Below are 27,622 nucleotides of genomic sequence, written 5' to 3'. Positions count from 1 at the left end.
CGGCGGCGGCTGGACTCCGCGAGAAGCGCTTCCAAACGGCCCGTAAGTCGGTTCAGTTTGAGGCGGCTGCCGTCCGCGGAGGAGCTCTCTTATATCCTTTTCTCGAGTCACTCGCGCTTTCTCCACAGGCAGCTCAGCAAACCGGGAAGCGCCGGGCGGCGGCGGCTGGACTCCGCGAGAAGCGCTTCCAAACGGCCCGTAAGTCGGTCCTTAGAAAAGCCGCCCCCCCCTCCTTCTTTCCACTTCGCTCCTCTCTCTCCGTTGCTCTCATTTGTTTTCTTTCCTTCCCTTTCTCGCCAGGGCTTCTTCCAGCACCCGAGGCGCTGCTCGAGCGAATTTGCGGCAAGCTCCGTTTTTGCCCGTCTTAAGAACCGGCGCGATGAAGCCGGGCTTGTGGTCCTGGGTCGCCCTAGGGATGCTGCTGGATTTCCTGGCCCTCCACTCGGCTTGGAGGTGGACGCCCTCGCCCACGGGGAACCCTCTGGCTTTCTTATGGGCCGTCGCCGTGGGGCGCTGCGTGTCGCTCGCCCTCGCAGGGGGCACCCTCGCCCGCTCCGGAGAGGCCAAGCTTCCCTGGAAGCTGTTGCTGCAAGGCGCCTTGGTCCTCTCCTTCCAGATGCCCGGCTACGTCAGCCTGCAGTACCTCTACCAGCCGGAAGGGGGCGCCCTGGAGCTGGCCTACTGCTGGGGCAGGAGCGACATCCTTGCCCTCAACTACCTGGTGTTGGGGTTGGTGATGCTGCTCCTCTTCCCTTGGGGGCCCAGAGGAACAGAACAGAGGACCTCGGCCTCCTTTGGGCGCCTCATCGCCTGCCTGAGGCCAGAGGCGCTGTGGTTTGTGGCCATGATGGCGCTTATGGTGATCTCCTGCATGGGTAAGTGGACCTTTGGAGGGGGCAGATGTGATCCTTACCCTCACCTTCACAATCGACAGAGAGTTTCCACAAGGCCTTATGTCGATAGTCCTCGAATTACAGCTCTTCATTTGGCGAACATTTGAAGTTGCAAATAGCACTGAAAAAAAGTGACTTTAGCAGCCGGTCCTCGCACTTCCGACCATCGCAACAACCCTAAGTCAAAATCTGGGTGCCTGTCAACCAGACGTTGTGGGTGCTTCATCGCTAGAAGTTTCTAAGAAGAGACCTGGCAGCCACTTGTCTGAAGTGGTACAGAGCAGGGGTAGGCAACCTTGGCTCTTTTAGGACTTGTGGACTTCAATACCCAGAATTCCTGAACCAGCCGTGCTGACTCAGGAATTCTGGGAGTTGAAGTCCACAAGTCGTAAAAGAGCCAAGTTTGCCTACCCTTGGTACTATAGGGCAGGGGTGTCAAACTCAATTTCATTGAGGGCCGCATCAGCATTGGGCTTGCCCTCAGGGGGCCGTGTGGGTGTGGCCTGGGAGGGTGTGGCCTACTGGGTGGGCGTGGCTAGAGTGCGTATGGCCTACTGGGTGGGCATGGCCAGCTCTACATCGTTCGCATCAAGGGTGCCTATAGGGCCCTGGGCAGGAGTGGGACAGATCTGAGGGTCTCTGGCAGAAGGAGGGTCTCTAGGCCAGGGCCAAGGCAGTGGGGGCCGTTCCCTCACTGTTTCCAGGATGGCTTTGCAGGCCGCATGAAACCACTTTGCGGGCCTTGTGTTTGACATGTCTGCTATAGGGTCTCCTATTTGAGCAGCGGGCTGGACTAGAAGACCTCCAAGCTCCCTTCCAGCTCTATGCTGATTCTGATTCTGATTCAGCCTGTATTAACAGTGACTGCAGCATCCTGGGGTCATTTGATCATCATTATATTACCTTCCCAGCCAGCTTCGGAAAAAGCAAAGTCAGCAGCAGAAACAGGATGCATTTAAGCACTGCGATTCATTTAACAAATGCAGTGATTTGCTTAACAACCAGGCCGGTAAAATATGGCGTGAGTGACTCATTTAACCACACCTTGCTTAGAAATGGAAATTCTGGTCCCTGTTGTGCCTGTAAAACTAGGACTACCTGTGTTAAGGATTTGTTGCAGGGAGAGTAAAAAAAAAAGTCAAAATGGCGGCAAGCAATATATGATCAGAGTCCTGCCCTCTCCATTTTTTAATTGCATGAAGAGCATCTATGAAAAAGAGTTAGTGTTGTGGTCTTTTTTGACCCTGCTTGCATTAAATATCTACTTAAAATTCTAATGGGGGGAAAAACAAAGACATCCCAATGCAGTCATTCACACACACACACACACACACACACACAGAACCAACCCAAAAATTCTACTCTAAATTGATTCCAACCAGTCTTCTGTTATATGGCTGCATTTGGGAGAGTTATATTTTGTTTTTCAAAAAAAAAAATAAAGAAGCAGGTGTCCTAATACAGACAGATGCCTTTTTTCTGTTTCTCATCTCATCCTGTGTCAGACATGCAGGAACTAGAAAGGGGGAAATTATTAATTTAAATTTAAAAAAGATTTTTTCAACTTAATAACAACATAGATTGATATAGCTCAGGGGCAGGCAACCTTGGCTCTCTTATGACTCATGGACTTCAACTCCCAGAATTCCTGAGCCAGCCATGCTGAGGAGAAAGGGAGAGGTTTCCATGCTGAGCCATGCTGGCTCAGGAATTCTGGGAGTTGAAATCTACGAGACATAAAAGAGCCAAGGTTGCCTACCCCTGATATAGCTCTAGCCCAGGGGTGGGGAAGCTTGACTCTTTTCTGACTTGTGGACTTCAACTCCCAGAATTCCTGAGCCAGCCATGCTGGCTCAGGAATTCTGGGAAATGAAGTCCACAAGGAATTCTGGGAATTGAAGTCCACAAATCATAAAAGAGCCAAGGTTCCCTACATTGATCCCAGGGAGATTTCCAACCAGCAAGTCTTCTTTCAGTGTGCATGTCGGTCCCGGGGGCCACTCTACAAGATAAGATAGTTGTTTAATCAGGGGCACATTCACAGTAAATATCTTTGCCCCCAGGATAAAACCCTCATTTTAACATTTAGCCAATGTTAGTGCTTCATCTATTTAAAACTCTCCAAATCCTCCTCTGAGCCTCTAGGCAACTCCCCAAGGGGTTCTATCCAATTATGAAGGTGTTCAACTTGAATTTTCCATCTTTTAAACCGTTCTGTTGTAACCGAGCAATCTAAAAAGCTCCTTCTGTTGATATTTAAGAATGTCCAAAATTGAAATGGCTTCTTTCAAAAAAAAAAGGGGGGGGGCAGAGAGTTAATGGAGCCTGAGGTGAAGGTAGAGGTGTCCTATTGTTATTGTGGCTTTTTAGGCCCTTGTCTTGATTTTTTTTTCTCCTGTACTATAATGGATTTTGAATTTCTTTCGTTTTTATCTTGATTGCGTAGGGCAGAGGTCCCCATCCTTTTGGACACCAGGGACCAGTTACGTGGAGAGAGATTTGTCCATGGACCGGAGGGGGTGTGATTTCGTGTGCTGCCTGCATCCTGCGGATGGGGCTTTGATTGTTTGTGTCGGCCCACTTTCAGGCATGCCGCGGCCCAGTACCAGTCCACGGACTGGGGGTTGGGGACCCCCGGCCTAGGGACCTGAGCAGCCAGATAAACATGGCTTCATAAATAAGTAAATAACATTTAGAGGTGGGATTTGGGAGAGAAAAGAAACAGCAAAATTCTACAGTCCCACTCGGAAGTAGCTAGCGTACAAAAATTATCGCCCTGGTTCTCGGCAGAAATATCTCATCGAAATGAGAAAAACATTGATGCTTCATTGCAGCCCAAGCCCCACCCATTTCACTCATGGAGGTGATGTCATCATGCACCTACTTACGTTGTGACAATGCAATGTTACTTTTAGGTTTTGCTTAACAACTAGACAATAACAGAGTTGGAAGAGACCTTGGACATCTTCTAATCCAGGCATCCCCAACCCCAGGTCCATGCACCAGTACCGGGCTACGGGATTCCAGAAACTGGTCCACACAAACAAGTGAAGCCCCATGGGCAGGATGCAAGCAGCACACAAAACCACGCTCCTTCCTGGTCTGCAGGAAAACCTCTTTCCACCAACAGGTTGCTGCTGCCCAAAAGGTTAGGGGGGGCACCGTATCTAGTCCAAACCCCTGCTTAAGCAGGACACCCTATACCAGGGGTGTCAAACTGCCGCCCCGCAGGCCGGTTTCATCATACATAGGCCACGCCCACCCCAGCTCCAACAATGCAAAAAAAAAACCTCAACGATATTTCGCGACACATCACATGATGCGGCGAGTTTGACACCCATGCCCTGTGCCATTTCAGACAAATGGTGGCCCAATCTCTTCTTAAAATGACCCAACCAGAAAATAAGCCCTAGCATGATTTTTTCAGGATGCTCGTAACACAAGCCCCACCCCAAAAATAAACCCCGGTTAAGATTGTCAGCCAGATGTATGCATTTAGTACCGTATTTCCCTGAATATAAACCTTAACCAGGAAATAAGCCCTAATGCGTCCTTTGGAGCAAAAATTAATATAAGACCCGGACTTATTTTCAGGGCAATACGGGTCCAACTGGTTGCAGCATCCCATAGTCACATGTTTGCCATTTGCTACATGTTTTTTGGGGGAAAAACTCCCATTATCTATGCTAGATTTATACAACCACACAGTTCATTTAATAACCACATAATTCACTTAATAAATCATCACAAAAGATTGACTAAGCACTAACATTGGCTAAATCATCACGAGAGGTCATCACGAGACCCATCTAACAATCATAGCTTGTGACCCAAATTCCTGGCTCAATTTTAGCGGTAAGTTTAGTATTTAATTCTTCCTCTCCTCTTTGCTTATCCTACATGGGGATTTCCGAACTTATGGAGGCAACTGTTCCCAGAATCCATAGCTGTTTTTTCGTTTTTATTTTATGGAGGACTTTAATCCAAAACCCAGTAAAAACAGCCAGAGAGAGTTGTGGCTGCAGAACTGGTTTCTACAGTCGGGCAAAGTTAAGATAAAGATAATAGAAAATCGTTTTTCTCTTTTTACACGTTGGAACAAAAACACGCCGCGATGGTGTGATCATTTTTTTATTTTTTTAAAACCACATTTTACATGCATTCCTGCACCTAAAGGTAGTCCTTGACTTACGACCACAATCGAGTCCAAAGTTTCTGTTGTTAAGTGAGACATTTGTGAAGTGAGTTTTGCCTCCTTTTACGACATTTTTTGCACAGTTGTTACATGAATTGCTGCAGTTGTTAAGTTAGAAACCCGATTTTGTTGAAGTGAATCTGGTTTCCCCATTCACTTTGCTGGTCAGAAAGTTGCAAAAGGGGATCAAGCAGGACCGTTGGGGATGCTGTAAAAGCTGTAACTGAAAAATGGTTCGAAAGTCAGGGTGGTTTTTTTTAGGGCTGTTGTAAATTTGAATGGTCACTAAATGAACCCTTGCAATTCAAGGAACCACCTGTGTATGCAGAAACTTGAAATGTGGTATTGAAAAGACAGCTTTCGTTGCGTCGAATGGGGGAAATGGTGTTTTTTAGGCGTAGCAAAACCGAAAATTCTTTTTTAGAAAAAAAACTTTTATTGGTTTTCTAATTTTACATTTAAGTATTTGAAAAGCCGCATGGCGGCTGGGTTAATCGATAATACCACGACATGCAAGTATCTTTAGTGCAAATCTCAAGCTGTTACATTACATTTTTCCTCTCTTTTCCCCTTTGTATTTACTGTCTCCTATTTAAACTAATACCATTCTTATTAATTCAATTAGATACAAATGACATTCTTACATTTATCAATAATTATTATTTTAACATTCACTTTATAGACAATCAATGTCCTAATTATTTTCCCCAGTTTTTAATTTCCCATTAATATTTAACTTAACATTTAATATTTCTACGGTATTTTCTGGCGTATAAGACGACCCCCTACTTTTAAGAAGTTTTTCAAGGTTTTTTGTCTTATACGCCGGAAAATACGGTAGTTTCCAGGTTTTAAGTAACCAAAACTCCCATTATCGCAATACATCACAGTCTAATATTCAGAATACATATCTATTTGAACATATATTTCTCACCATCTTACATCAACTAATTAATAATACGATGTAGCATTCTTATTTCCTATTAATTTCCAAACATCTTGAATTTAGTAACCAAATTTTCTCTTGCTTCAGCGTCAAATACTTCCTCTCTTTTTCTCTTAATATCTATTATCTCGTGTTTAAGCTAATGCAGTTTTTATTATGCCAGCTAAGTAAAAACATGTTTATTACGTTTATCAATATATTTTTAGCTTAAGTATATCTTAATTAGCTTTACATTTAACCTTTACAAACAAATCAATATTCAAATTTAAGTTTTAATGTTTATACTTCAAAATTTTAAAATAACCAAAGCTTTCTTTGTCTCACTTCATAACAAAATCTGGTGTTCAAAGTTTCCAGGAAAATTCTAACACATTGCAGAAATCATTCAAGGACGCTTCTAACGGCGGCTGTCTGTTGACTTGCAGTGTTGTGTGCCCTTTGCTATTTCTGACCTCATTCTCAACCGAAATTAGGCTCAGGAAAAGAGCTGTGGCATGCTTGCACAGACAGGCCTCGTTTCCACATTCCAAGGCACGGATGGTTGAAACGGAGGCAGAAACTTTGGAACAGCAAAGGCAATTTGCTAAAATGGCTCTCGCGGAAAACGAGGACTTTGTAAAGAATAATCAGGGTTTTGTAAAGCAAAAGAACTTTCCTACAGGAACTTTCCTACTTCAGAGCTTCTCTCTTCTCCGCTTTCTTTCAGCTGCCGTCCCAGCATCTTTGTTTTAATTTTTCTGTCACTCCCCCACCTCCTCTGAATTTGTCAATTCAAAAATTGACAGATGTCCTCTAATTGCAGGCATTTTTCCTATATCACATTACTCCTGAACGGTTTGCACAAGAGTTGAGCTATTTCTGATTTCCTTTTTATAAATACAACCGGAGTTTTGGGAATGTGATTTTGGATGTCTAGATAGGGCCTCCAATTTTTTTTAAAAAAAAAATTCTTTCAAAGTAACAATTGAAAGCATCCGTAGGGGGGGGGGAAATGGGATTTTTTCCTGGATTTATTTCTGCTTGGGAAAAAGAAAGGAAATGTGATTTTAGTTTGAGCAAAATAAATTAATAAAAATAGCAGTAAAAATTTCCAAGTATCCATACCAAGACGGTAGGAATTTACTTACCTGGTGCACATTTCAAAAAGTATTTTTAAAATGCTTTGAAACTCATAATGTGGATGAAGCCAGCAGAATTTTGCTATTAATTAAAGCAGCCTGTTACTTTTGACCCTGCCACTGCACAACACCGAAAGCCAGAGTGTAGTTGTTTTCAGACGCCCACACAATTCATTCCTTAGTCTTTGCTTAATATTGTCTTTATTCAGGATTGCTGTGTTTTTTTATATATATACTGTGTGGGTTGTTTATTTTGTTTAAGGGAACCAAGAATCTTTTGGATTGCTGCGGAATAGGAATACATTAAATAAATAAAGGAATACATTGAACAGGACTCTTAAATCGGGGACAAGGTTTCTGAAAAATTACCCCTTGCTTTAATAAAGGAAAGCCTGAAACTGTGAGAGGCCCACAGAATTTTTCCTTTTTAAAAAAAAATATATATAACTTGGCTGCTCCCAAAAAGGTGCTTTTTTTCAGGAGGCAACTGGACTTTTTTGTTTTTTTTCTTTGAAGACATTTCGCTTCTCATCCAAGAAGCTTCTTCAGCTCTTGACTGGATGGTGGGAAACGGAAGGATTTATACTCCTTGCAGACAGCCGGTCTTTTGCCTTCTTTTAGAGAGCCATTGAGGCCACTTGGAGGTTTATCTATGTTCTCAGGGTCACCTGAATAGTACAAATATTCTTGGCTGGAGGATGTTTTCTGCCCTGGGTCCCTTCCCTTTTGAAGACTGGGCACAGGCTGTTGGGGATGCGTCTGTGTTGTCTGGATCTCAAAATGAAACGCAAATGGTTTCTGTAGTCTGCAGTGTTTTCTGGAAATCCATTCATATTCCTGCACCGTTCAAAGGAGACTCGTCCCAAAGTGCACAGCTAAATGTCGAAAAGTCTTCAAACAAAAGATCATCAAGGAAAAACAAGAAAAAAGCACCTTTGGGACAACCATGACCTGGCAGATTTGATGATGATGATGATGATGATGATGATGATGATAATAATAATAATAATAATAATAATAATAATAATAATAATAATAATAATAATAATAATATAATATAACAACAACAACAACAACAAAAGTTGGAAGGGACCTTGGAGGTCATCTAGTCCAACCCCCTGCTCAGGCACCCTATATACCATAGACATTTAACTTGGCTGCTCATGTTGATGAGAAGGCCTGCTAGGAAAAATGTACTTGCTTGCAATTCTCTTCTCCTTTCTTCACCCAACTGCAGCTTTCATGGTCCTTTACAAATACCGGTAGTCCTCAGCTTATGAGAATTCATTTAGTGACCGCTCAAAGTTACAACGGCACTGAAAAAAAATGATTTACTACCATTTTGGACACTTATGACCGTTGCACCGTTCCCCAGTGTCACGTGATCAAAATTCCGATTCTTGGCAACTGACTCATATTTATGACGCTTGCAATGGGAATGTTGGGCTTCATTGCGGTCATAAGTCAAGGACTTCCTGTGTTTAGTGGTGGGATTCAAATATGTGAACAGCTGGTTCCCTGTCTGGATGCCGTTTCCAGAAGTCCATTCTGGGCCTGGGCAACAAAAAATTAGCTACTCTCTTCTCTCTCTCTTCTCTCTTCTTTCTCTCTCTCTCTCTCTTTCTCTCTCTCTCTCTCTCCTCTCCTCTCCTCTGTCTCTTCTCTCCTCTCTCTCTTTCTCTCACACACACACCTACACACAATCACTCAATCTCTCTCAATCTCTGTCTTTCAGGGGAGATGGCAATTCCATATTATACTGGGCAAGTGACGGACTTGCTCATAAGCAAGAAAGGAGCCTCGGCCTTCATGGATGCTCTGTACATGATGACTTTTTTCACTCTGGCCAGGTATGATGGGGTTTGGGGGTTTTTTCCCAATGCAAATTTGCACCAAACTATTTCTGCCTATTTCTAACCACTGCACGAATCAATCTGCAGTATGGTTGGAAATTAGCAAATTTTGCAATGCATTTTAGTCACAATAGCAGGGAAAAGTTGGATCACAAACGAATACATTTGGAAATGTTCTCATTGCTTCCGGATTTTGTGCTTGGAATTAAAAATATATATATATGCAACTTTGATTTTGTTTTTCCTAATTAGCTAGGATTATTTTTATAGAAGGGACACGGTGGCTCAGTGGGTTAGGGTGCTGAGCTTGTCGATCAGAAGGTCGGCAGTTTGGCGGGTCGAATCCTGAGTGCCGCGTAGCAGAGTGAGCGCCTGTTACTCGTCCAAGCTTCTGCCAACCTAGCAGTTCGAAAGCACGTAAAAATGCAAGTAGAAAAATAGGGACCACTACGGTGGGAAGGTAACAGTGTTCCGTGCGCCTTTGGCGTCTAGTCATGCCGGCCACATGACCACGGAGACGTCCTCGGACAAGCGCTGGCTCTTCGGCTTTGAAACGGAGATGAGCCCCAGCCCCTGGAGTCAGAAACGACTAGCACGCATGTGCGGGGGAACCTTTACCTTTACCTTTATTTTTATAGAAATGGCTTGTACGTGCTGTTGTATAAAAATAAAAAAGTTGCGGTTGTAACGTTGCTTATCTTCTGCTGTGCTAAAGAGAGCCGGAAGTTGGTGTCTTTTTCTTGTCTACACCATTTTTTTTCCCTTGCTCTTCCTCGCCCTCCTCCTAGTTTTCTATTATTCTTTTTGAATTTCTCTTTGTATTTTATATTTTGATGGACCAATAAAAACCGTGACAGGTAAAAGAACATGTATCCTGAGGTAATGATCTCTGTGATGAATTTTGAATTTTGCAAAATTTTGCAAAACGGCGACCCTGGGATTGCCAAAAGAAAAAAAAAGGCAAACCAAGGCTGTCCGTCTCTTGACTACAGCAGGGGATAAAATGGGTAATGGGGAGGGGAGATATATTTATTTATTTATTTATTTATTATATTTTTATACCGCCCTTCTCCCGAAGGACTCAGGGCGGTGTACAGGGCAATAAATACAAAACAGGATACGAAAGTTAAAAACGATTAAATAAATGCCCAAGGTTAAAACAATAATTAAAACATATTTAAAACCCCAACCCTAACCCATATAAGGGGGGAAAGAGGTGAAAATGAGGCAGGTAGAAGAAAAAAAATGGAGAGAGCTAAAGATGGAGTCATGATGGATATGGATTTTTTTTTATTCCTCTCAGTGCTACAACAGAGTTTCTCTGCGACTTCCTGTACAATACGGTTATGAACCGATTTCACACCCGTTTCCAGGGCTCCGTCTTCAGGTCCGTCCTGCGCCAGGAGATCGGCTTCTTCAGCGCTAATCGAACAGGTAGAGAATCCGCAGTTCCCTTCGTTGTTTCTCTACTTAGAAGCTGCCTTTCTGATCCAACTTTCACTCAAGGCTGCAAGCCAAAAATACAGGAATAAAAATGCTATCACCTATAACACTTCGGTAAATAATTTAAAGATACTGTGCGTTATAATACAATTCACCTGCTCTAGCTGTGAGTCAGGGCATAAATCTCTTTTCGAAAGCAATTTGAAAGAAAAGGACTTTGTACATGTAACCGCTTTGAAGAATATCAGAAGCTGCTTGGTATCCTTTTTTTTTCCTTTTTTCCGTTTTTAAACTTTTTTTTTCTTTCCTTTCCCTTTTTGCTCTCCCCTTGCTTTCCTTTTCTTTTTTCTCCTTTATTAGTTTGTATAAGTTTTTCTCTTCTTTTTTAAGTTGTAATAGTAAAATGTATATTTTAAAAAATCCTTTAAAAAAGGATGCCCAATATTACACAGATTTTGCACGAAGGGGAATTGTCTTAGGGAAAAAGTACTACTTCCCCTTCTACTACAGAGAGAACTGTATAGGTTTTAAACTGCTCCCACTACCTGATCAATTAAAGTCTGAGCATTTGCAAGAAAAAGAGAAGGAGAGAGAGAGACGGGGAGGCACAGAGAGAGAGAGAGAAAGAAAGAGGAAGGAAGGAAGGAAGGAAGGAAGGAAGGAAGGAAGGAAGGAAGGAAGGAAGGAAGGAAGAAGGGATGGGGCAGTCAGTCCCACAGATGGGCACCAAAACGAACAGGAGAGGCAAAGGCCGCAGCTCGTGCGGGCCTTCCCCAACTGACAGCTTTTCCGATGGGCTTGTTCTTCTTGGCGTCTCAGGTGACATCACTTCCCACATCTCGTCCGGCATCGATACCATGAGCGAAGCCCTCTCGCAAGATCTCAGCCTTTTGATGTGGTACCTGCTCCGAGGCGTCTGCTACTACGCCATGATGCTGTGGATCTCTGTGCCTTTGACCTTATTTGCCACTATGGCCCTGCTCTTCATCCTGCTGTTGCCGAAACTCACGGGGGACTTCTACCAGGTGACCAAAGGGTGGGGTGATTCAAAGGTCCCTTCCAGCCTCACTCAAGGGGTGCTGTGGGGGAGAGGCCCATGGGCCAGTTCCCCAGAGGCTGCTGAGGAGGGCGGTAGAAATACTGTTTATTTCTATTAAAACCCTAGTAAGGCCACAACTGGAATACTGCAGCCAATTTTGGTCACCATGTCACAAAACAGATGTTGAGACTTTGAAAAAAATTCAGAGAAAAGCAACTAAGATGATCCAAGGCCTAGAGACTAAAACATACGAAGGACGGCTGCGGAACTTGGGTTTGGCTAGTCCCGTGGTGGGGAACCTATGGCATGCGTGCCACAGGTGGCACGCAGAAGTCTCTCTGTGGGCATGTGTGCTGTCACTCCAGTCCTAGGCCTTCAGCTGGGTTTTATAAAACCTTTTTGCTTTAGGCCTCCACTGCTGTGTGCAAAAAACCCAAAAAAGTTCAATCAATCAATTAATTTCAACTTCTCACGGGGAAAAAAAAGATCTCACAAAGTTGGAATTGATTCATTGAATTTTTTAGTCCCACTGAGTTTGCCATTACCACCGCAGCCACACCCACCCAATGTGCCACACCCACCCAATGGGCCACATCCACCCGGCACCCGAAGATGTATAAGTGGGTTTGGGGCTGTAGTTTGTCGGATGCCTCCTCCTCTGTTGAGAGAGGGCTGTCCAGTTTTGACAAAGATGGCCTCTTTCAAAGACCCATGAAAGAGGGGTCAAAGAGGCCATCTTTGTCAAAACTGAACAGCCCTCTCTCAACAGAGGGGGAGGGATACGACGTCATCTATCTCCAGTCTACAACACAGCCCTTTCAACAGTTCCAAGAAGGCTCCACACCCATTTGCACTACTCAGGTGACCCTGGAGACACGGAGAAGCCTCCAGGTAACTTAACTCACTGAAAGAATGCGAAAGAATGGCTGTCTGCAAGGAGTATAAATCCTTTCATTCCCCACCAACCAGTCAGAATTGAAGAAGCTTCATGGAATGAGAAGCAAAACGTCTTCAAAGAAGAACAAGAAAGTCCAGTTGCCTCCTGGAAAAAGCATCTTTGGGATAGTTTCATTAATTTTCCCATTTACTCACTTCCAAAGTTTCAATAGAGTTGATTACAAAGTTTGGAGGTTCACATTGAGCACCTTTAACCTAATCCATTTTGGACATACTTTGTTATCTTTCCTCTTTCTCTTTTCTCTATTTCTCTCTCCTTCCAGAGTTTGGCCACGCAGGTCCAGGAATCCTTAGCCAAGGCTAACGAAGTTGCAATGGAGACCTTCCAGGCCATCTCCACCGTTCGCAGCTTTGCCAACGAGGACGGAGCGGCTGACCGCTACGAAAAGAAGTTGCAAGAGACCTACAGGCTCAACAAGAAGGAGGCCTTGGCCTACGCTGTCTCCCTAGGGGTTCCTGAGGTAAAGATGCAGACCTGGGTGGAGAGGCTGGGAGCAACGCTTGGGGCTCCTTGGAGGGTGAGGTGGCGCGGGTTGCACAACTTCGGTCACCCAAAGGATGATGCCAGATTTTGTGTGACACGTGGGAGATTTGTGCCTCCAGAGCGAGTGGGGCTGAGTATTTTGGATAGATTTAGATTTAGATTTAGATTTAGATTTAGATCTACCATCCATTTATCTATCTATCATCTATATCTATCATCTATCTACCTATATCTGTCTGTCTGTCTCTCTTTCTCTCTCTATTGAAGTATCTATGTATAATCTATATCTATCTATCTACCTCTCTTTCTATCATCTATCTATCATCTATCTACCTCTGTATGTGTGTGTGTGTGTGTGTGAGAGACAGAGAGAGAGAGACAGAGAGAGGATTTAATTAAGGCACTTACTTTATTTATTTTTATTTTTACTTTCCCTCTTAAACCTACCGGGTGTTCTGTTCCAACCTATGACCGGCCCTGTTTATATGACAGGGACAACCCCTTTTTTCTTTTGACATATCAATAGGCTGGAAAAAACCCAAACCAAATTTATTTACAGTTCCAAAATGATAAAGTCTTTCAAACAAAAAAAGCAGCAGAATATTTTCTTCAATAAATGATTCAAAACATCAAAAAAGAGTCAAACAACAAACAAGAGTCAAACAGATTAGCAAGAACACACCAGGGTTCTCTTTGAATGTCCATGAATGGTTTCCTTCAGCAACCAGCACCACCCACACCTTCCCCTTTTATTATCTGTCCCAAGGCGTGGCTTCTCAATGCCTTCTCCTCTTTGCACTGAGTTGCCTCATTGATTTTCTCTACTCTGGTCTGCTGGATTGCCTTCTGCTTCTAGCATCTCTGAACAGATTCAGCTGTGACTCCTCTGAATCCAACACCTCCTCCTCACACAGCTGAGCCTCATGAGGAACACGACTTGAGGGGCCAGGCTGAGAGTCTTGCAGTGCATCAGAGCCTCCCTCCGACACGGAAGTCTCTCCAAATTCCTCCTCCCCCTCAGATTCCTCGGACTCAGCTGCTAGGAGCACAGGCTGACACTGAATAACAACACCGAGCTATGCTAAAATCTCTGGCACTGTCTCTGATGTAGGGCAGGGGTCCCCAAACCTGGTAGCTTTAAGACTTGTGGACTTTATCACCCAGAATTCCTCAGCCAACATGGCTAGCTGAGGAATTCTGGGAGTTGAAGTCCACAAGTCTTAAAAGTTGCCAAGGTTGGAGACTTCTGGTATAGGGGATTAAGATACTGGGGTAGAAAAATTAGGAAACTGTGAGTGTTAGTCCTGCCTGAAGCCACAGTTGGGCCAGGCCGTCTCTCTCAGCACAGAGAAGAAGCAGGCAATGGCAAAGAAGACATCTGGAGCTTGTTAGTTGCCAGGAATTAAGACTGATTCAAATACACAAAAAAATCTTACAACTGTAGGAGCCTGGGTAGATAATGGAAGCAGGCAGCATGCTGACATGCATTTGCTTCCCTGAGGACGTAGGAGAGAGTTTCACACTAATAAAGGAGAATATTTGTAGCTCAGGTTGAAATGAGGGGTCCCTGGTGCTCTCTGAGCTGGGTTGTTTTCTTGCAGATGTTTCGTTGCCCAACTGAGTAACATCATCAGTTCTAGTGTTCAGTGCTAGTACTGATGATGTCACCTGGTTTGGCTAATGAAACGTCTGCAAGAAAACAAGCCAGCTCAGAGAGCACCAAGGACCCCACAGTCTTCCTCCTCCACTACCTCCTCCTCCACCACCTCCTTCTCCCCCTCCTCTCTGCACACCCCACTCCCTTCTAGTACTGATGATGCCACCGAGTTGGGTAATGAGACGTCTGCAGGAAAACAACCCAGCTCAGAGCACCCCAAGGAGTTCCATGCTAATCCCCAATTTTTTTTTCTCCTCCAGATCTTACAACTGATCCTCAAAGTGGGGATTCTCTATTACGGAGGACACCTGGTCACTCAAGGGAAGCTGAGTGGTGGTGCTCTTGTCACCTTTGTCCTACAGGAGGGTGAGCTTTCCACAGTGATGCGGGTAAGTTTTGTGACTGGCCCAGCACTGGGGGAAGAAACTCAGCCTCAGCCTGGAAGCCCAGAAAGGTGTGAAAACACCCCCCCTCAAAATGTGTCCCTCATCTCACCATGCTTGTTTCGTGTGTCTCCTAGGTCCTCGTTTCTTCTTACCCCTCTTTGCAAAAAGCCGTAGGTTCATCAGAAAAGGCTTTTGAATATATGGACCGGACACCCCAAATCAAGCCCTCAGGAACTTTGGCGCCCGCCAATTTAAAAGGAGACATGAAGCTCGAAAATGTTTGGTTCTCCTACCCTAACAATGGCAACTCTCCAGTGCTGAAGGTTGGTGATGGGGACTGGATTCTGAGAAGGGAATCACAATACCTTGGGTGTGGGACCAAGAATGGATATGAAGAGAACTACCTGAGATCAAGTCCCTATCATCCTGTGATCACCTAACTCTTGTTACTGAATAACCCTGATAATCTGGGTTAGGCCAATTCTTAACAGAATAGCAGAACTGGAACAGGCCATGGAGGTCTTCTAGTCCAACCCCCTGCTCAAGCAGGAGACCCTATACCAGGGGTAGGCAACCTTGGCTCTTTTATGACTCGTGGACTTCAACTCCCAGAATTCCTGAGGAATTCAAGTCCACGAGTCATAAAAGAGCCTGTTGTTGTTGTTAGTTGCGAAGTTGTGTCCAACCTATCGCGACCCCATGGACAACATTCCTCCAAGCCTTCCTGTCCTCTACCATCTTCTGGAGTCCATTTAAGCTCATGCCTACTGCTTCAGTGACTCCATCCAGTCACCTCATTCTCTGTCGTCCCCTTCTTCTCTTGCCCTCAACCTTTCCCAGCATTCGGCTCTTCTCCAGTGAGTCCTTCCTTCTCATCAGGTGACCAAAGTATTTTGAGTTTCAACTTCAGGATGTGGCATTCTAAACAGCAGTCAGGGTTGATCTCCTCTAGGACTGACCGGTTTGATTGCCTTGCAGTCCAGGGAAAGTTGCCTACCCCTGCCCTAAACCATTTCAAACTAATGGTTGTCCAATCTCTTCTTAAAAATCAGTGATGGAGCCCCCACAACTTCTGGAGGACAAGATGAAATTACAAACTAGTCAAATGGGTTGAATTCACACAACTTACTAAGCCAGGTTTAAAGGTAACCCAAGGTTTTCATCTTGTGGGTCATACATTGACTTGGTCAAGTGTGTTGTGTGAATGCAGCCAGAAAAATCAAAATGTAGCTGAGGTCAGGAGGTGAAACTCCCATTATTTCTCTCCAGGATAGTCAGTGAAACCTGTATGGAAACCTGTAAGGTCTGTAAAAAAAATAAAGCTTCCTTCAGGACGAACACAACTCACAGTGATTTTAAAGATGCATTTGTATTGTTATCTTGGCAACAATGTGGGATGCTTTGTCAACATCCCAGTCTAGCCTACAGCCCTTGGATTTCCTAGTGGTCTCCCATCCAGGTATTGGCCAGACCCAACCTAGATTAGCTTTTTAGGTCAGCCACGGCAGCCTTAGGTCTAACTTGGCTTAATGCGATTTAATTCAGTTTCAATGGTCAGAGATGCTCCATGCCCAATCTGGGAACCCAAGGCCATTTTGTAGTCTTACTCATCTCCATGTTCAGATGCTAGCCAATTGACTCCATTGTCAGTGCTGGCCAAAGGAGAGAGCATCCAGCGATACATATCAAGGCCGAAGAGTAACTTAAGAAGCAAAGGGGGAGGAGGAAGAGATTTTAGTCCTCTCCTTGTTAATAGTTTCTGCTCAGAGGAAGAAATAAGCCAATAGGCAGCCCAGCAAAGGTGAGGAGAACTGTTCGACGATGGGGCCCTACCGTGAGCTTGCTGCAGTACCGTCCCATCCCATCCCGGCCAACAGTGAAACCAAAACTGCAGTATGAATAAGTGAAGTATTAATACCACTTTACAATGCCTTGGTAAGGCCACACTTGGAATACTGCATCCAGTTTTGCTCACCACAATGTAAAAAAGATGTTGAGACTCTGGAAAGAGTACAGAGAAGAGCAACAAAGATGATTAGGGGACTGGAGGCTAAATCATATAAAGAACAGTTGCTGGAATTGGGTATGTCTAGTTTAATGAAGAGAAGGACGAGGGGGGACATGATAGCAGTGTTCCAATATCTCAGGGGCTGCCCCAGAGAAGAGGGAGTCAAGCTATTCTCCAAAGCACCTGAAGGCAGGACGAGAAGCAACGGGTGGAAACTAATCAAGCAGAGAAGCAACAGGAGAAACATCCTGACAGTTAGAACAATGAACCAGTGGAACAACCTGCCTCCAGAAGGGGTGAATGCTCCAACACTGGAGGTTTTTAAGAAGAGACTGGACAGCCATTTGCCTGAAATGGTATAGGGTTTCCTGCCTGAGCAGGGGGTTGGACTAGATGACCTCCAAGGTCCCTTCCAACTTTATTATTATTATTATTATTATTATTATTATTATTATTATTATTATTATTATTATTATTATTATTATTATTATTATTATTATTATTATTTCTAAGTTGGATAGAATTGATACTCGGTGTTCTCTTCTTCCAGGGAGTGTCTCTAGAGCTGCGTCATGGGACTGTGACTGCCTTGGTGGGTCCTTCCGGGTGCGGGAAGAGCACGGTGGTGGCCTTGCTCCAGAGGTTTTACGAGCCCAAGCAAGGGCAGGTGTTTCTGGACAAAAAAGAGCTGAGCGAATACGAGCATCACTTCCTGCATCAAAAGGTAAGGGATGCGATCTAGTAAAGACAAGTGGCCGAGACAGCTGGTCCTCGTTCTTACGACCCCAACTGAGCCCAGCATTTTTGCCACTAAGCTAGGCAGTTGGCGCTCCATTTTACGACCTTTTTTGCCACCATCGCTAAGTGAATCATGCAGTCGTTAAGTAAAGTGGGCTCCCCCCATTGACTTTGCTTTGGGTAGGTATATACCGTGGGTCCTTGAAAATAAGGCCCAACTGGAAAATCCCTAGCGCTCATAATCGAAGCCCTCCCAAAAATAAGCCCCAGTTAAGATAGTCAGCCACACCGAGGCATTTAGTACTGTATTTTCCAGAATATAAGCCCTAACCGCAAAATAAGCCCTAACGCATCTTGTGGAGCAAAAATGAATCTAAGACTCAGACTCAGGGAAACACAGAGTGTGTGTGTGTGTGTATGTGTAAGTTTTTTCCGTTCAGATCGGTTTGATCGATGCACCTTTAGGTTTTTGAACTTGCTATATTGCAGTTATATTATTATGATTTCTTTTGCCTTGCAGCTCCAACCTAGGAGCGTTAAGCGGGGCTCAAGTTGCTACTGCGATACATTGTGTATTCGAATTTCTTTTTGCTGACAAAGAGTTAAAGAGTTAAATGGGAGACTAGAATAGCTATTTCGAGCGTCTTTGCTGTCATCAGCTAGCGCCATACCCTTTGTGGGATTCGAACCTAGGCAGCCTGCATACTAATCATAATAATAGAAGTGCAATATAGCAGTTTTCCGGTCTGACCGGAAAAAAACTTATGCATATATTACCTTGGTCTGGCTGACAAAAGGGGAGGAGAGCCAGTGGCCTAGAGGTTAATACAGCTGCCTAGTATGCAATATGCAGGCTGCCTATCTTATCTTGTCAGAACCTGGCTGAGAAGGTTAAAAATGATGATCACATGACCCCAGGACAGTGCAACTGTCATAATACATGCAAGTTGTCAAGCACCTGGATTTTGATCATGTGACCATGGGGGGGGGGGGAATACCACAGTGGCCATAAGTGTGAAAATTAGCCATAAGTCATTTTTTTCAGTGCTGTTGTAACTTCAGTCAGTAAACAAATATTTCTAATTTGAGAACTACCTGTATTACAGTTTCCAAAGTTGGGGGAATGGGTGTTGCTTTGTTTGGGATCCCCATAAACTAGATAAAATAACATTTATTGTGGGGGTTTTTTTCACTGTAGGCACCCTGGCACACATTAAAAATGAAATTCTGTTGCCTACTCTCAAAAGTGTACACATAAATAACAGCACACATATACACATGCTCTCTATGTGTGTGTGTGTTTGTGTGTGTGTGTGTGTAAATTTTGTTTTTTGGCTTGCTAACAAAGAATAAAGGGAGACAGATATGATCATTTCAAACTTATTTGTTCTCATCAGTCAGCCATACCCTTCTGAGATTCGAACCTGAGCCAACTGATCTTAAGCAGTTGTTTTAACCCTTAGGCCACAGGCTCTCGCTCTCTCTTTGTTAGCTGAGAAGCAAGGGAGATATGTGTTAAATGTTTGTTAAGTATTTAGAATGCACTTGCTTAAGTCCCAAACACGGGACAAATCTTATTTCCTGTTTCAGCCTAACGCAAGGCCATCTACAGGGAGTAGCCACAGCAGTGGCAGCTCATATTTGTGTAAAAAAATTTTTGGCTTGCTAACAAAGAATAAAGGGAGACAGATATGATCATTTCAAACTTATTTGTTCTCATCAGTCAGCCATACCCTTCTGAGATTCGAACCTGCATCTTAAGCAGTTGTTTTAACCCCTAGGCCACAGGCTCGCTCTCTCTTTGTTAGTTTAAGACACCAGCCTGAAGATGACGAGTGGGACCTCGTTGAAACGTCACCAAGACACTATCAATCTTTCATGGGAAAAGACCTGAATACGCCAAGACCTACACACACACACACACACACACACACACACACACACACAAGATTGTGTTGCAATGTGCTGCAGCTGCCAAAAAAGCCAACAGAGTGCTAGGCTGCATTAACAGAGGGATAGAATCAAGATCACATGAGGTATTAATACCACTTTACAATGCCTTGGTAAGGCCACTCTTGGAATACCTCATCCAGTTTTGGTCACCACGATGTAAAAAAGATGTCGAGACTCTAGAAAGAGTACAGAGAAGAGCAACAGAGATGATTAGGGGACTGGAGGCTAAAAGATATAAGGAACGGTTGCTGGAATTGTGTATGTCTACTTTAATGAAGAGAAGGACAAGGGAGGTCATGATAGCAGTGTTCCAATATCACAGGAGTTGCCCCAACGAAGAGAGAGTCAAGCTATTCTCCAAAGCACCTGAGGGCAGGACAGTAAGCAACGGATGGAAGCTAGTCAAGGAGAGAAGCGACCTAGAACTAAGGAGAAACTGCCTGACTGTTAAAACAATGAACCAGTGGAACAACCTGTCTCAGTGAATGCTCCAACACTGGAAGTTTTTAAGAAAAGACTGGATAGCCATTTGTCCAAAATGGTATAGGGTTTTCTGCCTGAGCAGGGGTTGGACTAGATGACCTCCAAGGTCCCTTCCAACTTTTATTGTTGTTGTTATTATTATTATTATCATTATTATTATTATTATTATTATTATTATTATTATTATTGGGACCGAATCTGGAGTCCTGCTTCCAAACTGCTTGGAATAATCAAACGCCCTGTTATTTTCCCCTCCCGGTAGGTGGTGCTGGTGAGCCAAAATCCCACCCTCTTCGCCCGATCCTTGCATGCCAACGTTGCCTACGGTTTGGAAAACCAAAGTCAAGAGAAGGTGATCCAGGCTAGTCAGCGAGTGGGAGTCCATCAATTCATCTCCACGATGAGCCACGGCTATGACACAGGTAGGGGTCCCACGTGTCTCTGGCAAGGGGTTGGCCGCAGGGTGTCCGGGGCTGATTAAAGAGGGTCACAGGGCAGTTATCAAGGAGCAGAAAACATCTGAGGTGCTTTCCAAGCAAGGTTGTTTTCTTGCAGATGTCTCATCACCCAAATTACGGTAGTCCTTGACTTGCAAGTTTGTTTAGTGACCGTTTGAAGTTATGGCGAGACAGGAAAAAAGTGAGTTAGGACCATTTCCCACACTTGCCACCTTTTGGAGCCTCCCCACAGTCATGTGATCAAAATTCAGACTGCTTGGCAACCGGCTCATATTCATACTCGTATTTTATGAAGAGTCCTGGTGGCTCTGTCCACAGCCAGCAGTTCGATCCTGACCGGCTCAAGGTTGACTCAGCCTCCCGTCCTTTTCGAGGTTGGTAAAAATGAGGATCAGTTTGTTGCAGGCAGATAGGCTGACTCTGTAAACCAGCAGGCTGCAAACCCAATATGCTGACTCTGTAAACCAGAGGGCTGCAAAGCATTACGAACCAGTGTATACGTCTTAAGTGCTGTAGCTGTGATGGTCACCGTGTCCCGGGTTCATGTGATCCCCTTTCACGGCCTCCCGACAAGCAAAGTCAGTGGGGGAGACAGATCCCATGGACAACCACGTTACTACCTTGGCAGCTGCAGCAATCCACTGAACCACTCTGGCGAGAAAGGTCATAAAATGGAACAGAACTCATTTAACAACTGTCTCACTTAGCAACAAATATGTTGGGCTCAATTGTGGCCTTAGGTTGAGGACGGTGTGTAGGGCAGGTATGGAAACATATGCAAGAAAACAGCCGTGCTCCAAGTGTACCCAGGACAACCCCCCCCCATTTCAATCCTTTCCCACAGATGTTTTCCTTTATTGGGGGGGAAAAACATCTGTCTGTGGCTCTGTGGAGCTTTGACCCCAAGGAAGAGGCAGGACTAGGCCTGATGAGTTGCCATGTTCCACCAACCTGCCAGCTATCGGACAGGATGGCGAAAAGATTGGAAGAAAACTAGCATAAGGCTGAAGAAAATTGAGGTTTTGACTTATTAGTGAGGATTAAAATAGAATAAGACTCAAATAGACATGATGTGTACTTTGAATATTAGATTTCGTTATGAACTGAGATAAAGAAAACTTTGGTCATTTAAAACTTGGAAGTATCACTATTAAAAGTTAAATTTGAATATTGATTTGTTTATAAAGGTTGAACATAAAAGTAAATAAGATACATATATAAAAGCTAAGAGAAGCAACGCAGTGGCTCAGTGGGTTAGGACGCTGAGCTTGTCGATCAGAAGGTTGGCAGTTTGGCGGGTCGAATCCCGAGTGCCGCGTAACAGAGTGAGCGCCTGTTACTTCGTCCCAGCAGTTCGAAAGCACGTAAAAATGCAAGTAGAAAAATAGGGACCACTACGGTGGGAAGGTGACAGCGTTCCGTGTGCCTTTGGCGTCTAGTCATGCCGGCCACATGACCACGTAGACGTCCTCGGACAAGCGCTGGCTCTTCGGCTTTGAAACGGAGATGAGCACCGGCCCCTAGAGTTGGAAATGACTAGCACCTTTACCTTTTTATACTGATAAATATAATAAACATGTTTTTACTTAGGCGACATAATAAGAACTGTACTAGCTTAAAAATGAGATAGTAGATATTAAGAGAAAAAGAGAGGCGGTATTTGATGTTGAAACAAGAGAAACTTTGGTGACTAAGACGTTTGGAAAATAATAGAAAATAAGAATGTTATACTGTATTATTAATTAGATGATGGAAGATGGTGAGAAATAGAATATAGTCAAATAGATAAGACGTGTATCCTGAATATTAGATTTTGTGATGAATTGTGATAAAGGGGAACTTTGATTACTTAAAACTTGGAAATTACAAATATTAAATGTTAAATTTAAATATTAATGGGAAACTAAAAATTGGGAAAAACTAATTAGGACATTGATTGTCTATAAAGACTGAATGTTAAAATAACCAGGATAATGTATAAGCTAAAAATTATTGATAAATGCAAGACTGTTCTTTTTTATTTAATTGATATAATAATACGTATTAGTTTAAATCTGGGACAGGAAAAACTAAGGGGAAAAGAGAGGAAATGTTTCATGGGGTACTTTGAGACCGGGACTAAAGATGTCATTGAATTATCGATTAACTCAGCCGCCACATTGCTTTTTAAATACTTAAATGTAAAATTAGAAAATCAATAAAACATTAAAAAAGGAAAAAAGATTGCACCGGATGTGATGTAAAAAGGGGGTCATTATTCCAGAATTAAGCTATTAGGGCAGGGGGTCTTCAAACTTGGCCCTTTTATGACTTGTGGACTTCAACTCCCAGAATTCCTCAGCCAGCGTGCCTGGCTGAGAAATTCTGGGAGTTGAAGTCCACAAACAGGTGTCTTCAAACGTGGCCCTTTTATGACTTGTGGACTTCAACTCCCATAATTCCTCAGCCAGCATGCCTGGCTGAGGAACTCTGGGAATGGAAGTCCACAAGCAGGGGTCTTCAAAATTGGGCCTTCTATGACTTGCGGACTTCAACTCCCAGAATTCCTCAGCCAGGCACGCTGGCTGAGGAATTCTGGGAGTTGAAGTCCACAAGTCACAGAAGGGTCAAGTTTGAAGACCCCTGACTTAAAGCATATTCTCCATGTGCTGGTTGAGGGAATTCTGGGAGTTGAAGTCCACAAGTCACAGAAGGGTCAAGTTTGAAGACCCCTGACTTAAAGCATATTCTCCATGTGCTAGTTGGGGGAATTCTGGGAGTTGGTCCACAAGTCATAGAAGGACCAAGTTTGAAGACCCCTGCATTAGGGGATCAACGAAGCAGTTCTTAGAATGAAAATGGACAAGCAAGAAGCTTGGGAGGGTCTGACCGCAGAACGCCTCCATTTCTGTCTCTTCCTGCAGGTGCTGGGGAAGCAGGCAAGCAGATATCCGGGGGGCAGAAGCAAGGGATCGCTCTCGCCCGAGCTTTGATCCGAAACCCCACCGTCCTGATTCTAGATGATGCCACCAGCGCCCTGGACACGGCGAACCAGAAGCAGGTGAGAATGGTGGGCACCAGGGGGCAGAAATGTTCTGAGAAGGCGAATTATGGGCAGAATTTAAGCAGCAAAGGAAAGAGGAAGTGGCCTAACGTTCAGAAGAATTCTGTGGGGTTTCCGTTAAACCACAGTGAGATTTTCGAACAGGAGAAGGCTTTCTGCTTGGCCCAGCTGGGGTCAGGGTAGCAGGTGGAACTGAGAGAGACAGACCCTCCCCTCCCCTCCAGTTTCCACTGGAAGTCTATATTGGGGGTGGAGGGAAGGGTGGGGGGTATTGGAGGGTTAGTGGCCCCAAACAGCCCTGAAAACAGGAGGAAGAAGTATCTTAGATATGTTTGCTGTATCTTAATAATAAATAATAAAAGCAGGAGAGAGAGAGAGAGAGAGAGATGAGACTAAGAGATGAGAGATGATAGAGATAGAAAAGAAGAGAGATGATAGATGGTGATGGATGATAGATGAGATAGAGATACAAAGATAGATGAGAGAGAGATGATAGATTGGATAGATAGATAGATAGATAGATAGATAGATAGATAGATAGATAGATAGATAGATAGATAAGATAGAAAGATAGATAGCGATGATACATGAGAGAGATGAGAGAGAAAAGATAGATCAGAGAGATAGTGATAGATGATAGACAAACAGATGGATAGAGGATAGATGATAGAAAGATAGATGATAGAGAGAATGACACAGATGAGAGAATGATAGAGTAAGATGATAGAGAAAAGAGATGATAGATGGTGATGGATGATAGAGAGATGAGATAGATGAGAGATATATGATAGATTAGAGATAGATAAGTGATAGATGATAGAAAAATAGAGAGAGAGAGATGATACATGAGAGAGAAAGATGAGAGAGAAAAGAGAGATGATAGAGATAGTGATAGATGATACAGATAGATGAGAGGATAGAAAGATGATAGAATGAGACAGATGAGAGATGAAAGAGAGAGATTGACAGAGTAAGAGATGATAGAGAAAAGAAGAGAAATGATGGTTATGGATGATAGAGATTTATTTATTTATTTATTTATTTATTTATTTATTTATTTATTTATTTATTTATTTAAATTCCATTTATATCCCGCCCTTCTCCGAAGACTCAGGGCGGCTTACAAGCTTAGCAGTAGCCTTCATCCTATGCATATGCCTGCTTATTAGGGCTTTCACACACACACACCCAAGCGGCATTATTACAAAGTCAGCTTATTGCCCCCAACAATCTGAGATAGAAGATGAGATATATGATAGATATAGATAGATAGATAGATAGATAGATAGATAGATAGATAGATAGATAGATAGATAGATAGATGATAGAGAGTGATACATGACAGAGATGAGAGAAAAGAGAGATGATAGAGATAGATAGTGATATAGATAGATGATAGAGACAGATGAGAGAGAGAGGTGATACACAGATAGAGTAAATCTTGATTTTCTTTATATCAGAAGAGTGACGGCTTACTTCCTATAGGAAAGCTAGACTGCCTATCCACCTTCATGGCTGCCTTTTCTCAGGATCCTTCTATATACAACTGAGCCCAAAATTTCTGCTGCTAAGTGAGAAAGTTGTTCAGTGAGTTCTACTCCATTTTATGACCTTTCTTGCCACAATGGTGGCAAGTGAATCACTGCCGTTAAGTTAGTCAAATGGTTTTTAAAGTTAGGGTTCTCCATTGACTTTGCTTCTCAGAAGGTCACAAGAGGGGATCACGTGATCTGGGGACCCTGCAACCTTCATAAATATGAATCAGTTGCCAAGCGTCTGAATTTTTATCACATGACCATAAACAGGGGTAGGCATCCTTGGCTCTTTTATGACTCGTGGACTTCAACTGCCAGAATTCCTGAGCCAGCCACGCTGAGGGGAAAGGGAGAGGTTTCCAAGCTGAGCCATGCTGGCTCAGGAATTCTGGGAGTTGAAGTCCACGAGTCATAAAAGAGCCAAGGTTGCCTACCCCTGGCCTAGGCCGCTTTATGACTCGTGGACTTCAACTCCCAGAATTCCTGAGCCAGCCATGCTGAGGGGAAAGGGAGAGGTTTCCAAGCTGAGCCATGCTGGCTCAGGAATTCTGGGAGTTGAAGTCCACCAGTCATAAAAGAGCCAAGGTTGCCTACTCCTGACCATGGAGATGCTGTAACGGTCATTAAATATGAAAACTGTCAGAGGTCACTTTTTTCAGTGCCATTGTAACTTCAAAATGGTCACTAAAACAAACTGTTCTAAGTTGAGAACTTCAGGTGCCCACCTTGGCAGCTTGAAGTTGGGTGGACTTCAACTCCCAGAATTCCCCAGCTAAGATGGTGGTCCACCCCTCTTCAGGCTGCCAAGATGGGAGAAACACTTAGCAGGAAAGGTGACGAAGCAAGCATGGAGGTTGTAGTTAATGGCGGGTGAGGTACTTTTTTTTTCATTTTCCCCGATGCCCAACTTATTTACTTTCTCTCTGACCCGGCCTTGTGGTTCCCCCCTTTCCCCCCCCCCCCGCCTTTCTAACTTTTCTTCTCTTTCGGACGCCCCATGTTTGGCCTCACGTAGCTGGAGCAAGAAATCTACAAGGGAGAAGCTCGCCACAGCCGCTCCGTTCTCCTGATCTCGCACCGGCTTCGCGACGTGGAGCAGGCTGATCTCATCCTGGTCATGGAAGACGGGGAGATCCGTGAGAAGGGGACCCACCTGGAGCTGGTCGAGAAGAAGGGGCTCTACTGGCAGCTGCTGCAGAAGCAGCCAAATGGGGCAGAGGGGAACAGGAGCAGCAGCCCCAATGGGAACAATAGGGATTGATAACTGGATGTGAAAACAGGCAGGTGTTCCGGTCTGGAGCCCAAAGCAGCACCTATCGCTCACCTGCGAGCTTGGTACAATGGAGAGAAGACTCAGCAACACGACACTCTCGTTGATTTGACAGTTGGTCATTCCGAAAATTCTAAAGCTGCTGTTTAGAAGTCACGGTTTAAATGTTGTGGCAGCAGGAAACATTTTTTTAGGTGTGTGTGGGGGAAAAGATATTCAGAGTTTAAGTAGATGGCGGCTTGTTAGCTTGTCTTGCCGAAACCAAAGAAAAATGGAGGGTTTCAGATGATCCCACAGGGAATCACATAGAAGGCTGCTCTTTAAAATACTGTAAGTACTTTTTTTAAGGGATGTCAGTCTTTCTCAGTCTGACCCACCTCACAGGGTTGTTGTGGGGAAAACCAGGAAGAGGGATATTTGTGTGTGTTTGCCATTTTGAGTTATTTATAAATGGGATATAATTAACTACCAATGAATGATGGGTGAGTAAGTGAATGAATGAACAAATGAATGGATGGAGGAACGAATGAATAAAACCAGATGGACTCCAGAAGATGGTAGAGGACAGGAAGGCCTGGAGGAATGTTGTCCATGGGGTCACGATGGGTCGGACACGACTTTGCAACTAACAGCAATAATGGATTGTGCTTAGATGTCCCAAAGGTGCTTTTTCAAAAGGCAACTGGACTTCCTTGGTTTTTCCTTGAAGATGTTTTGCTTCTCATCCAAGAAGCTTCTTCAAGTTTTGGCTTGAATGAGAAGCGAAACGTATTCAAAGGAAAAAGTCCAGTTGCCTCTGAAAAACCATCTTTGGGATCTGGGAGTTGAAGTCCACAAATCTTAAAATGGCGAAGGTTGGACAACCCTGCCTTAGTGAGGAGACCTTGTTTATAATAAGTTGGAAAGGACCTTGGAGGTCCTCTAGTCCAACTCACTGCTCAGGCAGGAAACCCTATACCATTTCAGACAAATGGCTGTCCAGTCTCTTCTTAAAAACTTCCAGTGTTGGAGCATTCACTGCTTCTGTTAATTGTCCTGTCAGGAAGTTTCTCCTTAGTTTCCATCCATTGCTTCTTGTCCTGCCTTCAGGCACTTTGGAGAATAGCTTGACTGCCTCTTCTTTGTGGCAGCCCCTGAGATATTGGAATACTGCTATCATATCA

General features: G+C 44.0%; 1 protein-coding gene across 1 annotated transcript; it reads left to right on the top strand.

Annotated features, from left to right (window-relative positions):
- The first annotated feature begins 711 nt into the window (after positions 1 to 711).
- TAP1 (transporter 1, ATP binding cassette subfamily B member) lies at positions 712 to 26,931 on the top strand. Its single transcript, XM_083351224.1, has 11 exons — positions 712 to 875; positions 8,888 to 9,002; positions 10,309 to 10,439; positions 11,268 to 11,473; positions 12,708 to 12,905; positions 14,846 to 14,974; positions 15,106 to 15,294; positions 17,530 to 17,703; positions 20,416 to 20,575; positions 23,515 to 23,651; positions 26,205 to 26,931. The coding sequence occupies exons 1-11, from the start codon at positions 737 to 739 to the stop codon at positions 26,448 to 26,450; spliced, it is 1,824 nt and encodes a 607-aa protein (XP_083207350.1). The 5' UTR covers positions 712 to 736; the 3' UTR covers positions 26,451 to 26,931.
- The last annotated feature ends 691 nt before the right edge of the window (positions 26,932 to 27,622 follow it).

This window comes from Vipera ursinii (genome assembly GCF_947247035.1).
Source record: "Vipera ursinii genome assembly, chromosome: 2".
NCBI classification, from domain to species: Eukaryota; Metazoa; Chordata; class Lepidosauria; order Squamata; family Viperidae; genus Vipera; species Vipera ursinii.
Note: the sequence above shows the minus strand (reverse complement) of the source record. Positions and strands in the feature narration are given on the sequence as shown.

Coding starts and splice junctions, on each gene's coding strand:
- TAP1 (XM_083351224.1), top strand. CDS start 737: ATGCTGCTCCTCTTCCCTTGGGGGCCCAGAGGAACAGAACAGAGGACC. Junction 15,295..17,529: donor GCAACTCTCCAGTGCTGAAG/GTTGGTGATGGG, acceptor CTCTTCTTCCAG/GGAGTGTCTCTAGAGCTGCG. Junction 23,652..26,204: donor ACACGGCGAACCAGAAGCAG/GTGAGAATGGTG, acceptor GGCCTCACGTAG/CTGGAGCAAGAAATCTACAA.